The sequence below is a fragment of the Alligator sinensis genome, unplaced genomic scaffold, assembly GCF_000455745.1.
Source record: "Alligator sinensis unplaced genomic scaffold, ASM45574v1 scaffold1295_1, whole genome shotgun sequence".
Taxonomy (NCBI): domain Eukaryota; kingdom Metazoa; phylum Chordata; order Crocodylia; family Alligatoridae; genus Alligator; species Alligator sinensis.
In genome coordinates this window covers 3,643,155-3,658,162 of record NW_005841880.1, presented here as the reverse complement: position 1 = coordinate 3,658,162, position 15,008 = coordinate 3,643,155, and the positions used below count along the sequence as shown (strand labels likewise).

The 15,008-nt window shown below is 45.8% G+C and overlaps 2 protein-coding genes across 4 annotated transcripts in view; one reads left to right on the top strand and one right to left on the bottom strand.

Moving 5' to 3' along the window:
- The window catches only part of CHAF1A (chromatin assembly factor 1 subunit A), a 17,961-nt gene extending 12,046 nt beyond the window's left edge, over positions 1 to 5,915 (top strand). The window contains exons 13-14 of one of the 2 annotated variants that reach the window (XM_025196548.1): positions 2,816 to 2,909; positions 4,869 to 5,915. In XM_025196548.1, the coding sequence (XP_025052333.1) occupies positions 2,816 to 2,909; positions 4,869 to 4,966 (192 nt within the window). In that variant the 3' untranslated portion in view covers positions 4,967 to 5,915. Of the gene's footprint in view, positions 1 to 2,815; positions 2,910 to 3,164; positions 3,317 to 4,868 lie in introns of those variants that run through there. The other variant, XM_025196547.1, reaches the window with a different exon arrangement.
- Positions 5,916 to 7,301: 1,386 nt separating this feature from the next.
- Positions 7,302 to 15,008, bottom strand: part of UBXN6 (UBX domain protein 6) — a 12,498-nt gene continuing 4,791 nt past the window's right edge. For both annotated transcript variants that reach the window (XM_025196511.1, XM_006017498.3), the window contains exons 2-11: positions 13,409 to 13,563; positions 12,923 to 12,984; positions 11,791 to 11,922; positions 11,292 to 11,389; positions 10,333 to 10,408; positions 10,164 to 10,248; positions 9,695 to 9,914; positions 9,404 to 9,534; positions 8,341 to 8,486; positions 7,302 to 8,001 (exon numbers count right to left, since the gene is read on the bottom strand). In XM_025196511.1, coding sequence (XP_025052296.1) covers positions 7,870 to 8,001; positions 8,341 to 8,486; positions 9,404 to 9,534; positions 9,695 to 9,914; positions 10,164 to 10,248; positions 10,333 to 10,408; positions 11,292 to 11,389; positions 11,791 to 11,922; positions 12,923 to 12,984; positions 13,409 to 13,563 — 1,237 coding nt within the window. In that variant the 3' untranslated portion in view covers positions 7,302 to 7,869. The remainder of the gene's footprint in view (positions 8,002 to 8,340; positions 8,487 to 9,403; positions 9,535 to 9,694; positions 9,915 to 10,163; positions 10,249 to 10,332; positions 10,409 to 11,291; positions 11,390 to 11,790; positions 11,923 to 12,922; positions 12,985 to 13,408; positions 13,564 to 15,008) is intronic.

Genomic DNA, 15,008 nt, shown 5'->3' with positions numbered 1-15,008 from the left:
TTTCCCTTGGATGTGAAGCATAAGAGCAACTTACTATAGGAGTAAAAGTGGGCAGGGCTTTATCCTACATCAGCTGCCCTTCGGTAGCTACATCTCTGCACAGTCTTAGCCCTTGTGTACAGTGGGGTAGGCTGCTGAATGTGGGAGGGTGCATGCAGGTAGTTACTGTGGAGCAGCTGATGCATGAAAAAGCTCCACCCTACTATGAGTTGCTTGGCCTGTCCATTTAAATTATGATCATATCTAATCCAGGAGCATTTCCTGACCTGCCCTTGCCATGCTGCAGCGTTCATTCTGTATGCATGTTATTTTGCATGCACATGTCACTTCTAAATATCTATCCTTGACTGTGACTTGACTCCCAGGTTTTGACCTTGTGTCTATTGCAGCATGCATGATACACATTCCTAGCTTTTTTATAAACTACATAATAAAACAAACAACAGGGTAGCTGACCTAGTAAAAGTTGCAGGCTTCAAATGCATAATGAAACAAGAGACTGAACAGCGTTAGGCTGCTTGGGTTTCCTTGTGCTGCTCTCTCCCTGCTTCTCAGTGTTAATTGCAAGTTCTAATGAGAACTTTAGTCAGTGTGTTGTTCTTAGTGTTAGTGAAAAGTTAAATCCATTCCAGGTGTTGTCTGTTCATAAGCTGGAAGCAATCAAGTGTTCATGAAAGCTACAATAGGGGCTTTTAACTGCATTGTACTTTCAGGATGTTCCCACCTGCCAAAATGTGAATCTGGGATGGTGAAGAGGGGACCAGTGTCTTTGTGCTCAGTTTTGAGTTACTTGCCTTAACCTGAACACTGGAACTGGGTGTGAACTGAAAACCCTTGTTCAGCAGACTGCATACCTTACTTGCCTCTCTGCTGCCAGGCTCAGAGAAGCGGTGACAGTGTCCTTACCTGCCTGCTTCTTTCCACCTTCCTTTTGGCTTTTCCTTTTCTCCGTTTGAAGTTGTTCTGAGCAGCAGCTGCTGGGCATGGCAGCTTGCTCTGAAGCTCTTCCTTCCCATAGAGTTCTGCCTGGCAGTTTTATTAGTCTGTATGCTGCATAGGGGCAGGGCCTAAACCTTTTGCTTTGCTTTTGCTCAAGAAGTCAATTATGATATGCAACTCTTCTGCATGAGAAATGCTAAAACCAGGGGCTTGGTAATCAATGTCATTAGTACACGGCCACTCGGAAGCCCTGGGGGCTTTGAAGGGCAACTGCTTGAAGTCAGACTTCACCATGGAGGTGCAGTGCAGTTGAGAACAAGGTGCTGAAAGCTTTCAGAAAGACATCTTTAACGCTATGGTGCTCAACGTTCTGGCCCCATGGACTGGATGAGTGGTGTGGGGCTGGACCAGAGGCTGGATCTTATGCATGGGGTCAGGTTGTGAGTGTGACTCTGCACACCAGCTCAGCCACCAGATTTCCAGACTTGTGGGGATCCCTGCAGGCTTGAGGTCGAGCACTGCTGCTTTAAAGCACTCGTGCAAGCAAACTTGTTTCCTGTGGCTACTAGCCTCTCACTGTTCCTCCCCTCCACAGACCTGGTGCTTGTGGAAGGATCAAAAATAGATTGTTGGGTGAAAGCAGCCAGGCCAGCTCTTTAATTGATGGGTCTTCCTTCTGACAGCATAACATCTGGCATTCTCTTCCAGCTGCTGTTGCTCCTCTTGAGAGCAGTGGGCAGCTCTTGCTCAGCTTGAAGACCAAATCATACTGTTTGTTTCCATAAGCATTGATTCACTGATTGGAGAGGAATGCATTTAAATGTTAATGAAGGACAGTAGAATTTAAAACAAACTAAACTCTGTCCTAACCAGAGATTGCTAATCTGATCGTGGGAAGAGCCTACCCAAGAATCTACATTAATTTATTTTTTCTGATGACCTTCTAACAGAAGTAATTTACCCTGGGTAGGTGTGACGTCCCTCAGTTCCTTTAATTCATTTCTGATGCTCTGCTTAGATGAAAGCAGCAGTCAGCACTGAGCCCATCACTGTTCTTCAATCCAAGGAAAATCATTTAGACCTAAATAATTTTTAAAAAAAATATTCCATATATTGCCTCTGAAAGGGGAGAAACTAGCAGGAAAATAGTGACTTTCAAAGTGACAGTCCCTCTTGGTATAGAAAGATGTAATAATTGCATCAGTAGCAAAAGACTGGGATATAAGCTGTTACAACGTGATGGTTAACATCCTATGCTTTTGTGGCTGAAGTATAGCAAACCCCTCTTTCCTCCACGATTTAAAGTTTTTCAGCAGTTTAGCTCCTCTGTATTGCTGTAGGAGCAGATGAATGTAACTGTTGCAACACCTGTAGTGCTCCTGAGTGGTCCCTCCCCTTTTAAAGCTGGAAGCTATCTATGCTTGTTCAAAGCCTTAATAGCAAAAAAAAGCCCTATTGAAGAAAAAAAAAAAATGTCAGGCAAAGCTTGGGCTTGGATCTCAGCCAAGGGAGAACATTCCATTTGTCCCTTGCACAAAGTCATTAATATAGTCCACACTTTGTTTAACGAACAGTCTTTAGGAACAATAACTTGGCAGGTTTCCTGCTGCACGTTCCTTTATAGACATTGACTTTTATCAAAGGGCCCGGTCTTTGTCCGAAGCAAAATTCCACCTCCCCTCGGTGGAAACGCCCCTGCCTTTTTTGCCCTGGTGGGATAGCCTGAACATCCTATAAGAAGTGCTTTGCATGGACAGGCTGTAACTGCTCTCTGCACTGTTATTCCACTGAAGAGTTCATTCAGTCATTTGCTCGTTAAAGTCGCTGGCCACTTGGTTGGTACTGCCTCTGATGGAGCTGCTTGACTTGTTTAAAGGCTGAAGCTGTGGAAATGGATGGATTCCAGGCAGACACTGAGGAAGAGGAGGAAGAGGATGACTGCATGATTGTGGACATCCAGCCCAACAAAGGTGAGAAATGGGACTTCTGACAGCTGCCAACTTCAGACCTCTGCTTACAGGGGAGGGAGCAAAACAGAATGGGAACAGGATGTTTAACTGCCCACCCCGCTCCCCACCCCTCCTATCTAGTTTTTCTCATGCCTGCTGTTGTGGTGCAGAACAATACTTCATCTCTCCTCATTGCTGTTGCCTTCCCTGATCTGTTTCTGCTCTTCTGTCCCAGATTCAGGAGTCCAACTCTGTGCTTTGTTCTTCTGTCCTTAGACTCAGCACAGCTGCCTGCACTCCTGTAACTTCATAAATCAGCACACCCACTTTCCCCTGTCTTGTGGTTACAGAGATGGCCCTTTTTACTGCTCTGCTCAATGCCTTGCCTAGTTATAAGGATTATAGTCGGACTCCGATGCCTAGAGGAAGAGATGATCCTGATTCTCCAGTAAAAGTTCAGGACTAAGTGAGGCTGTGGCTGTGGATAAGCTCACCCTGCACTTAAGTGAATTGCTTTTGGCTGCTTGGTCAGCTCTCACTCACTTTTATTGGCAGTTAAAATACACTTCTTCTAAACATTTCTATGAAGAGATGTGAATAATTTTTAAAAGACCAAATTAATCTAAAGCCTGAATGTTGGCCATATCAATAAATTTCAGTTGCTGTAGGAGCGATGCTTGCTGAGAGATGCCTGAACCCTGTGACTTCAGAATATCTTGAAATGGTTGTAAGTTCCTCAAGCAGGAGCTTTACCTAACTGGCTTTGTAAAGTGTTGCGCACATACCATGTGAGTTTTAAAACTCCTCCGTGTGAAAAGTAGACCCTGGTTATTACCTGATCCCATGTATTGGCCCTTGATAAGATATAGTGCAAGGGGTGGTTTGGTTTATCAACTGGAACAGTAGGGATGGGAAGTGTAACCACTCCCTTCATCTCAGTGGGGCTTTAAATATTGTTATCTTCATAGAATGTTTCACCAATCATTTTGGCACAAACAGCTTGAAATGCCACTCCAACTCACCTGTAGTGTTCAAACTTCAAGTTCCCCTGTGACAGTTTCTGCAGTAGAGATGTTTTTTGTGACACTGTCTCTATAGAGCCTCATCATACAGTGCCAGACAGAGAGCTTTCCTTTAGCTAATTGGTGCCCAGTTTTTTTGCCCCATAGGCCAGATAGGTGGTGCCAAGTCTTGTGCACTGGATCCAGACATGCAAGGTCTGGTGATTTGGCAGTGGGGAGGGGGCATAGTATTAATCACCACTGCTCCCCTGCCAAATTTTGCTGACTTGTGGGGAGCCCCACAGGCCAGATGCTGTAGGTCTGTGGGCTGGATTTGGTCTCTGGTCTTGAGGGGGTTGAGCACCCCTACTTCAAATGGTAGGCAAGGGGTACATGCATGTTCCTTGAGTTCCGTAGTCCATAGACAGCATAAGCATCCCACTCCAAGACTCCTCCTGTCAGCCAGCTGGGGTGGGCCTCTCCTCTTCTGATGCTTAATTGACAACATTATGTAAACATTTTTTTCCAAGTTGAAACAAAATGGCTTTTAATTTGCAGATGCACTCAGTGAGCCTTTGCAATAACTTGAAAGCAGAACACCTTCTGGGCTGGAACCTCCTCTGCTCGAAATTTTGGCCTTTCTGTTCAGAAGGTTTATTTATTTTCCTCAACACACAGCTGAACTGGCTTAACATAGGATTTCCTTTAAATCCACATGATTAAAGCAGTGAAAAGAGCTTTGTGGGCCGTCGTTTTTAGGCTTAAACCATGCATAGTTTGGTTTAGCTGGAGTTGGATGGAAGTAGGCTTAGTTATCAACTCTTTCTGAACAAGTGCCAACGTAGGGGGAGGTATTTGACTAGTGCAAACTCTGCAGAGAGCAAGCCTGTGCCCTAACATGAGAACATGTATTGTAGCAGCAGCAGGAAAATTGCACTGGTTCAGTGAAAGCGCAAAACCTACTTTTTGTACTTCACAGATTCTAAATCCAGAGTTACTGAAACGGCTTTGGAATTGGATGGTGCAATTGGCCCCACGCAGGAGGACGCTGCAGTCAGCCCACCCAGCGCAGTTTGAGACGTAATACTTACTAACCTCCCTGTATGTATGTAGAAATCTTTTAGGAAATTTTTTAAACTTTGTGTATCTTTAAGACAAGATACTTGTTCAATATTTCTTGTAAAGAGAAGACAGCACTTTGTTCTGCTTCAGACCAGATGGAAGCTTGAAATTTTTCTAGTTGTAGTTTTTTAGCTAAAAAATATTGCATATTAATCTGTCTTTAATAAAGCATTATGAAATTGTGATACTTCTGTATGGAAGGTATCTAACTCATGCTCTAAAATTAGCGTGGGATCTTTAAAATATGTAAACTTACTGCAATGCCAATGGTAAGTCTTCTGTTCATAATTCTGTATAGCCTGGCCTTTGGGGCATAAATGATGACATGTACAATTATATTTGAATTTTTGCTACCCACATTATCTGGCTTTTCTGGTTTTCCTTCCTGTAGGGACAATAGCAGGGGCTGATGTTTGGGGGCAGGAAGAGAATGTATATGAGATGACACCCATGTGCCTTTCTGAAAAGGCCAATACCAATTACAAAACTGGCTAACAATTCCATTCAGAACTGAGTGAAACATGCTTGCCTACAAATGTCTCATTTTAAAATCTCGCTTACTGTACTATGTGCATAGTGATAAGTAGCTGTATCCTAAGGTGTACCTTCTGGCATATGCCAAGGGAAGTTGTCTACATGTTTGGCTGGTCCTTGTCATTCAAAGAAAAACTTGAGAAGTTGCAGCACATACTGAATTTGCTGTGAAGTCCACACCTCAAAGAAAGGCTATGTTCATACTCTAATTGGAAAGACTGATGACGGTGGTGAACATCACTCTTCACTTCCAGAGTGTGGGGCTTGTTTCTGGTCCCATAAGCAACTTTTGCTTGATGTGTCGGATATCATTTGTATTTAATCTTCCTGTTCCTACTCCACTAGATGCGTTTCATAAACTAAGACTTGAAGGGACCGTTGGGATAATCTTGTCTGATTTAATGCAAAGAGGGTTGACTGTTCTGTATCATGTCTCAGCATAGCTTGTTTCTGACATGTTGTGGTCCAGCTACAGTAAGGCTTGGTAATAGGGAACATAAGGCATACCTTAGTTCCAGTTTGTACTCTCCTGCTTTTAACATCCAGTCCTTGAATCCCATTTTGTGTGGTTTTCTGCTAGAGTGCAGCCCTCCCAGTTCTTGCCTGTCTGCAAAGGTACTTCTTAGAAAAGTAGGCAATTTGAGCAGTTTCCTCAACTGTACTAAAATGCTTGGCTTCAAGTATTTTGTCTCCTGCCTTCATCCCTTGATTGGCTCTTCAGCTACACCGTCACTGGGTATGTGTATACAAGAATTCTATTGCCGCTTGCTCTACTGCATGGCGGCTTGTTACACTTGAAGTATTTGGTTTTCTGGAGGTGTATCTGGTTGACTTTTCTGCTGGCAGGTTTATATCCTGCCTCCTTATGCTGACTTGGGTCAGGCAGGAAGCATGGGGAGCCTTTGCCACCTCCCATATTGCCTGTACAGCACCTTGTTCAGGAGTGTCAAAAATGTGGCCTGCTGTGGTAGTCACTGGAAGTTTAGGGGTGCAGCTGCTCTCCAAACCCTCAGCTTGATCCAGCCTGTGGCCTATAGTGCATTTGACACCCCTGGCTTACATTTTATGTACCAAACATCATCTTGTGTAGCAAAGGTCTCTCATGAGTAAGGCTTTAACCTCAGGACCTCTTTCATAACATGTATGTAACACTTTACTGTGGTGATCAAACATGATGCAGTCACTGACCTCTTGTTTAAATCTAATACATAACTCCCCTTTCAAATCATACTGGACTACTTCACGCAAACACGTCTGTCACTGGGGAGGGTGACAGTTAAGGGATGTACTTTGGCATTGTGGCAACTTGTGAAATAAAAATAGGCTGGATGAACTTCCCCAGGCAGACAAGGTTCTCTGGGTAAATCCAATATCTTTTATTAGACCAACTCAAATTTGGTCTAACTCAAATTTGAGTTAGTCTAATAAAAGATATTGGATTTACCCAGAGAACCTTGTCTGCCTGGGGAAGTTCATCCAGCCTATTTTTATTTCACAAGTTGCCACAATGCCAAAGTACATCCCTTAACTAACTCAAATTTGAGTTGGTCCAATAAAAGATATTGGATTTACCCAGAGAACCTTGTCTGCCTATGTCCTTAGACCAACATGGCTACAAATTACACTGTAAAATTGAGTGCTGAGGAAGACTTCACCTTTTACTCCTTGCACTACTCTATCTCTTTGTATGAGGGAGTGCTCTTTTCAGATCTTACAGGTAAGTGTAGTTTGATAGCTCAAGAATTTGAATCAAGGCTGCATTTCTAAAGACTTCCTTTAATCAGAATAACAACAGCTGATCTTGTTACAAGTGACATAAGTATTTTACACAAAAATCTTTCCCCTAAGAGGGATTTAATTTATACAGTAGGAGCATAACAGAGAGCCGAACACTAGTCCTGCCTACAAGTCTTACAATCATCTTTGACCTGCTAGACTTTAACAGGGTAGATTTTTTTTCTGTTGCTGTAAAGGACAGAGAGGTACTTTCTGTCCACAACAGAGAGAAAACCACAGAGTAACTGGGGGGGGAAAAAAAAAAGTACAAGAGCAACAGAACAGAAATCCCCAGGGGAGGACTGTCTTCAGAGTAGTAAGTCTGCTTAAAATGGGCCAAGTTCTCACCTATTCCATAGCTGCTCTTGGTGTGGACAGAAGCTGACCAGTGCAGTGGCAGACTGATGCCTGGATGTCCCAGACCCCAGCTAGCAAGTCTGTGGCAGGAACAGGAGTTGAAGCAGCTTCTGTTCTGATGTCTGAGAAATGCAGGGGAGGACAGAACAGCATGAACAGACCCAACAGCACTGAATCTGCTCCCGTTTATTTTATGACAGCGTTTGGACAGCAGAAAGGAGTTCTGGTTTCAAGTGGCTTTTTGCTTCCTCTTCTTTCTCTGCAGCTTTTATGTCTGCCATGACAGCTGCATCCCATGAGAGTGTCAGGAGAGCAGAGGGAACCTAGAACAGGAACAGATGGAGTGCTTATTAATATCCTGTGTAAGCTGGTTACCAAAGGCTTCCATACTCTTTAGAAGGCATTCTCAGTGGCTTAAAAGGAGGGGATGTGTCTGTATAAGAATGCTAAATGACCAGCACCATCAGGTTTCCCCAACACCATCAGGTTTCCCCAACACCACCACCTCCTCCCTAGGCATGGGACAGTAAAGATACAGCTTGGCTCTTTGCCTTCAGTTTTTGTTGTAACTGTTCTCCTTGTTGCATGTATGAACAAAATTGTTACAGAGCCTCAATGGAACTGACCTGGCTGGAGCCATGATCAGATAACACTGTACTCACCAGCCCACACTCGTTGAAAGCCAAGTTTTCATCAGTCAGTTTGAGACCTCCAGGAGCAAGCAGCTCAAAAGGCAGCCAGTCATCCTGCAGGGCCTCTCTCACAAACTTGTACAGGGTAGAGACCTGCTCCCGGGCATAGAACGTTCCTGCCAACAGAAACAATGTGGGGCATTAGAGAAAACTCTTTCCATTGGGCAGGAAGAGCATCTGCCTAGAAAGGAGGTCTGAACAAGACCTTCAGTGAGCTGTCTCATTTCTACTTCACCAGGGAAGAAGTCAGATTCAGCAGGGTTTCTGTAATGCTTATATTTCAAGCAGTAAACAAAGGCACAGCATTGTTCAACTTAGTGCATATCAGAACAGGTTCCCTTAAAAAAAAAATTGAATGAGCTTGCTACAAGGTTAGTTGCAGCAAACAACAGCTCTGCCAGGTTGCAACCTAGAAATAGTCTGTGGAAGCCTGAGATTCAATCCAGTATCTTCATTATAAGAAGTGTAGTGTCTCCCTGTTGTCTAATGCCACTTTTCAGCCTGTTACTCAGCCATTGAAATGTCTCACTTGTTTTGAGCCAACAACTGTTCAGTTTAGTACCCGAAGTTTAGAAAGTCTTTTGCAGTTTACCAGTGACTAACAGCACTGCATCGGTCTGCAATTATAGCTCTTTAATCATCACTGGTGCACATTCCCACTGCATTGGCAAAAAGTGACGGCTGCCTGAGACAAGAGTTTCTGTAAAGGCTGTGAAATCAATACCCTCCTTGTTTCAATTTCATGCACTGACAGAAGCCTGCTAGGTTTGTTGCTTAGTCCAATGGTATTTTGCCCAGCTTCTCAATGTGCCCCTCAAGCTTACAGTTCTAGCTCTCAAATCAGACCAAGTTTCCAGCTGCTCTTGGGGCTGGGTGAGAGGGAGTGATGATAGGTAGACAAGGTTATTTGGGTGAATCCGATATCTTTTATTAGACCAACTTAAATAGTTGGAAGACAATTATTAAGCAAGCTTTCGGGTTCAAAAACCCTTCATCAGGCTAAGGAAGTAAGGGAGTGATGATCACACTTCACCTTGTAGAATGTATCCATCGGGGAACCGGACTCGCAGCAAGGTGTAATTGTATTTCCGCATTTCCCTTTGCTCTTCTTTCTCCCGCATAGCCTTTGTCCTCAGCATAGAGGCCTTCTCCACTGCTTCCGTCCTTCAGAGAGAAGGCAATTTCAACATAACATGAAACAGGAGGGGAAAAAGGAGCAAGATCTTTCTCAACCAGAACACTACACACATGACCAGAAGCTTCCTCTCCCTTCTTAGATAGGATGCCCCTTTACATGGAGTGCTCAGGCCTGTAGGCCACTCACCGGAGCCTCTGCTCCCGTTTTAGCTCCTCTGCAGTGAGGTTGTAGAAGTCATTTGGCAGTTCAAACTGGGCAGCTTGAGGGGAAGGCTTGAATATACAGAGCTGGCGATCCAGCTGGACCCTCACTGGCTCAGAGTTCAGGAGCTGGTCCTTGTAGTCCTTGAGGTCCTCCAACTTAGTCAACACTTCTTCCTTTAGCACATAGTATTCTTCTGTGGTCTCTACAAGCACAGAAGTTTGGCATTTTAGTCCCTTGTTCCCTCAGAGCTGCACATAATGACTGTGACATAATGGCTAAAGATCCCCAGGGCAGACCACCCTCAGAAGCAGGCAAGCTGCAGGTGTGGGGAGTATAGTTACAGGGACAGTTTTGTAAAGTTTGCTGCCACGTTCACCTCCCCAAGGAAGTCCTGCCATCACTCAGCCGAAGCTGACCCCAACCTCAAATGGAATACACTTGGGTTTCTTGCCTTGTCCTGGAACAGGTAGGGCTTTCTTCTCAAACCCAATGGCCTGGAAAAAGTTGTGCACGCCTTCCAGACAGTTTATCCTTTCCTAAAAGAAAAGGGGAGAGTCAGATTCAGTTTGCTCCAGAGTAGAAATTTCCCAGTGTTGCAAAATCAGGTGTCTTAATCTCACCTGAAACACTTTGTTCTGCAGCTTGATTTTTTGGTATTTCTCTTCCTCTGGATGGAGGTGGATGTTATCTAGGTATCTGGAGAAGACACAACCAACACACTTCACTCACTACAGTGGGTCTGGCCTCGTGTGCGATCACTGTTGACTCCTGGGTGCTCTCTGGTGCCATGATCAAGGTCTGAAGTATATTATTTTCTCTGCTAAAACACAGTGCAAGCTTCCCCTTCTCTACTTCCCAGGTTGCTAAATCCCAAGACAAAAGTTGTTTCTTAACACGTGAAAGATACCCCTTACTCTACAAATGGGTCACTAATTCCCTCTACCACCTTCCACAAGACAAATTTTTGGACCTTCCCCACTGGAGAGGCACTTAAACGCACAGGGCATACGTATGAAACACATACGTCCCTTGTGAACAGAGAATACCTGCTACCTACTGGGCTTGCTTGCAGGCCCACAGCACTCTGTACACACAGCTGTGCCACTGCCAGTTAAAGCTATGCTGCATCTGTGTGCATTTACAGGCATCTAGATGTTTTCCCTCCCACTGTTGACTTGGCACCTAGTTTGGAAGTGAAGCCTTGCTCTTCACAGATCAATCTGGCAGAGGGTTCATTTTTCGCTCAGACAGACATTCCACCTTGGGGGACTGAGTTGCATGAATGAGACAACACCTCCAGGACCTGAACAGTCTTCCACCCACATACAGGTTTGGTTTCTTTGGCTACATTGAATTCCTGTACTCTGGACAATCTACAGCTATTCAGTGGAAGAGACCTTGCTGTTGAGAGACATTTCCAAGTTCTTGGCTTTGCTTTTCTTTTGGGCATCACCTAGAACACCCATCTCCCCAATAATCTTGCAGGGGTTTCATCCATGTCCTCTTATCTAGTGACACAACAGATTTAAGGCAGGAGACTGGTGTGCTCAGCACTGCACAGCGCAGTCATGCCACTTACTTTGCGATGGTCTCAACACCAAGCTTCACTTTCTCTCGGTCTCTGTTGAAGGTGTGAATCTCCATGACCGAGGCAGCCACTGGGTCTTCAGAGGAATGCTAGAGGAGCATGAGGAGAACATAACTTAGTTGCATAAGAGGAACTGGATGCTACATAGATCTGTATAACCAAAAAGTCAGACTGACCAGTGTTCTGGACACTTATGGCAAAAAGAGTTGGGGTTGATGCTTGTTAACTGTTAGTTTACAGTCGTTTAAGACCAGACAGTACTGGGGGAGAAAGCAGAGACAGAGGAGGCCTGTAACAGCACAAGGACATAGTGGAGAACCAGATATGCTCTACACAACACCTTAAGCTCAGTTATGCTAATGGATCCAGCTGAAAACAGCCTCCCAGGGCACATTTCCAATGGGTTAAGCTACCTCTGGGGATCCAGAACAGAGAGCAAGTTAAGTGGCAGGGCAGGAGGAAGCCTGTGCTTGGCTGAGGACCCACTTACTGAAAGGATGGCCTCTCTGATGTGTGCCTCCCGCTTGTCTTTCTTTACGGTGGCCCCAGTTAGCGGGCAAATGAAATAGACTCCAGATACCGAGAGTCCAGCACATTCTTCCTCTTCTGCAGCCTCAGGGTCCTGAGTAAGAGCAGAAATCAGATGTTGGCTCAAAGGAAGAAAACATTTATAATCCTCTCCCTGGCACATGGCTCCCAAGTGAATTTAGCTCAGGAAACATTTGCAGAGGCGGAACCACGGGCTGTCTGAGGTGTTCAGTGCAACGCAGCTGGCTAATGGAGTCAGCACAGATATTACCCCTGTTAACAGGACAGAAGGAAGGTTTCAAGGGACCACGCAACAACCTGAAGAGATAATGAGCCACTATCGCTCCCCATAAAAACAGGGAATGGAACATTAACAGTCAGTCATCTGAGGTTTGCAGTGCATTTGTAACTGAAAGGCTAAATGCCAACAGGCCGTTGGTCAGTCGGAGGAGCAGCTCCCAGCAGCAGAGATCAGGAGCTGCCAGCACTTCTGGCAAGCCCCTCTGCTCCAGGGTTATTAAAGAAGGGAATTCAGGTTTTATGGATGAGTTCGCAAGACTGCACTACAGGAAGAGATGCTGCTTTGACATTAATCATGAGCGTCTGAGAGTACTTCCAATTGCCGAGGCAGAGGGCCAGATTCTGATAAGCTTACCCATGCCAACCAACACTGCACTCCCTTACTAGTCCTGCCGACTTCAACAAGCTATTTGTGGTGTAAGGCAATCTTATTATGGGTGTATAAATCCTGCCCAGAGCCAATCAATACCTAATGACAACAGCACGCAACTCCTCCATGCACCTGCAAAACACTATAGCATCTGGCCAAGGAGTTCTAAAAAATTAGGAAGGGGAAAAAAACTATAAGTCTCCTTGTCCAAGTGGGTGAGATCTCAGAAGAGACATTAAGGTATGCATGGAGCGGGGTTTCCACCTCTGACAACTAGTTTCTCCAGAGTTCCAAAGCAGACTCAAATCAACAAGCCGACAGGGGCTGGCATTCATTTCCCAAGAAGAGACTCAGGCCCGGAGGATGCTGGCGTGCCCCAGAGAGCAAATACCTGAATGACTTGAACAGCAGCATCTCTTCCTACCTTGTGATCTGGGGAGGGTCCTCTCTCATATGCAGCAGCTTCAGCCATTAGCTCCTTCCTCACTGGAAAGAGAGGAATCCAAGTTACAACAGCAGGTGCAGCAAAATGATGTTAACTGGATGGGAGTGGGGGAGGGAAGCAGCATCTCCTCTGGTATCTCGCTGCTGGCAGCGGTCAGCGGCTGATGTTGTACGTGATTGTGAACCCTCCCACACCCAAACTGTGCACTTCACTTGTGCCAAGCTGTCATTTCATTGAGGTGCAAAGCTCCAGAAATGTTCCCAGAACTGAGGGCCGTGCTCTTTGTGCAAGCTAAGCTAGATATACAACCAGGCCTCTTCCACGTCCCATTCAGACGAGTGACAGCAAGCCAAGTGTGGGGCCAGTGCACCAGTGAACATGCCTCCTGCAAATGGGCACTTATCTCACAAGCCTGCCAGCCCTACACCCAGAAGAGAGGGGCATCTGCTGCTAAACCATGCTCACCCTGGCTCTTAATGACATCTTGGGACGAAGAGAGCCGAGGCTTGGGCTTCTGCTCCAGCCTGGCCACGGCGGCAGCAGCTGCCATCTGAGCTTCACTGGTGGGCCCATGGCGAGGTTTGGTCTCAGCTTTTGACTTTTCTTGGTGGACCCTTTCCCTGAGGGATAACAGAAAGGCACAATTAAATTAACAGCTGTCAGCGAGGCAGCGTCCTCAACGAGGTCAGCTGAAAGCAGATAAACCAGTGATTAGAGCGGGATTATGATCATCTTCGTTTCGCTTAAAGGCTCAGATTAGACTTCACTTCTTTCCCCCTTGCCCATCGCCGAGACCATAAACTACTAAAAACTGTTTAAAGCAAAACTGGATTTTTCCACCATCTGATATTTGTATTTCATGGTCAAAAGAGGGAGACCAGCCAGCTGTTTTCTGAACATCCCACTGCAGCACTGGGTTGTGTTGAGCGTTCAAGCAGGAGGCAGCTTACTTCCAAGTGACCTCACCCTGCGACTGTGAAGTTGCGTTTAAGATCACTGAAATCAGATCCCTGGTTTTTGTGACGAGCACCTGCAATGTCAATCGACGACTCTAAAGGGAGCTGTGCAGCAAAATCTACGTGAATTATGCTAAACCAGGAGATAAAAGTAAACTACAGATGGGGAGGGGAGGAAATATTATACCTTTTTTCTTGCATATGAAGTCCTTAAAGGCAACAACACACGAATCAAAAAGACTTAACAAGTAACACTAATATCAGAAATTCATCTCATATATTCTGCAAGATGCTATGAAAGACAAAACCGATGTCAAGGAAGCGAGATATTCCCCGTCTCCAAACTCAGTCCATTTAATTAAAAAATCCTGGAAAAGGTTTTTTGTCACGTAGTCGACTCCAGCGCCTTTCATGCTGTTCTTAACCAATACAAAGTCATCCAAGACGTCGTCAGCAAAACCAAAGACAATCGTTAGGAAAGAGATTCAGGTCTTTACACAGATAAGAAAAAGCAGACCCGTTTCTCTTAAGGATATTCTCTCCTACCTCCCACAGATACAGGGGTTCTCCCAAGTCTTAACACAACACGGTCCTACCAACCACAAGCGGAGAATACGGATAGGAAGAAAGTGGTCGATGCTGCTAGCGCTCCGCAGGACAACACGCGTTTCGCTGTAACGTCCCTCCCCTCCCCTGCACGACAACAAGCAACGTGCCACGCGAGACAGCTGCGGAGCAGGTCTGGACTGGGGGCAGCTGCATCCACCCAACAACGACACAACTACTTTGGGAAGATCACGGAGAAACCAGGCAGCCCGGCCTTTGGGCAGCTCGGGAGCAGCCCGGTTTGTTTGGCCATACGCGTCACTGGACCAAACACGGACCTGGGAGGGACTGGAGTGCTTCGGGCGAAAGGGACGACCGAGCACGCCTTGCTTCTCGACTGTTCCCCGGAGCCTCAGGGCTTCTGCCAGACTCGGGCTGGACGGGTCAGCGAGCCCTGCCGAGGGCAACCTGGCGACGGGCTCCAGCCCTCGCGGCTTCATGCCAGGAGCGGCGCCAGCCCTGCTGGGAAACCTCTATGGGATCTTCCCCAGACCCACTGGGAC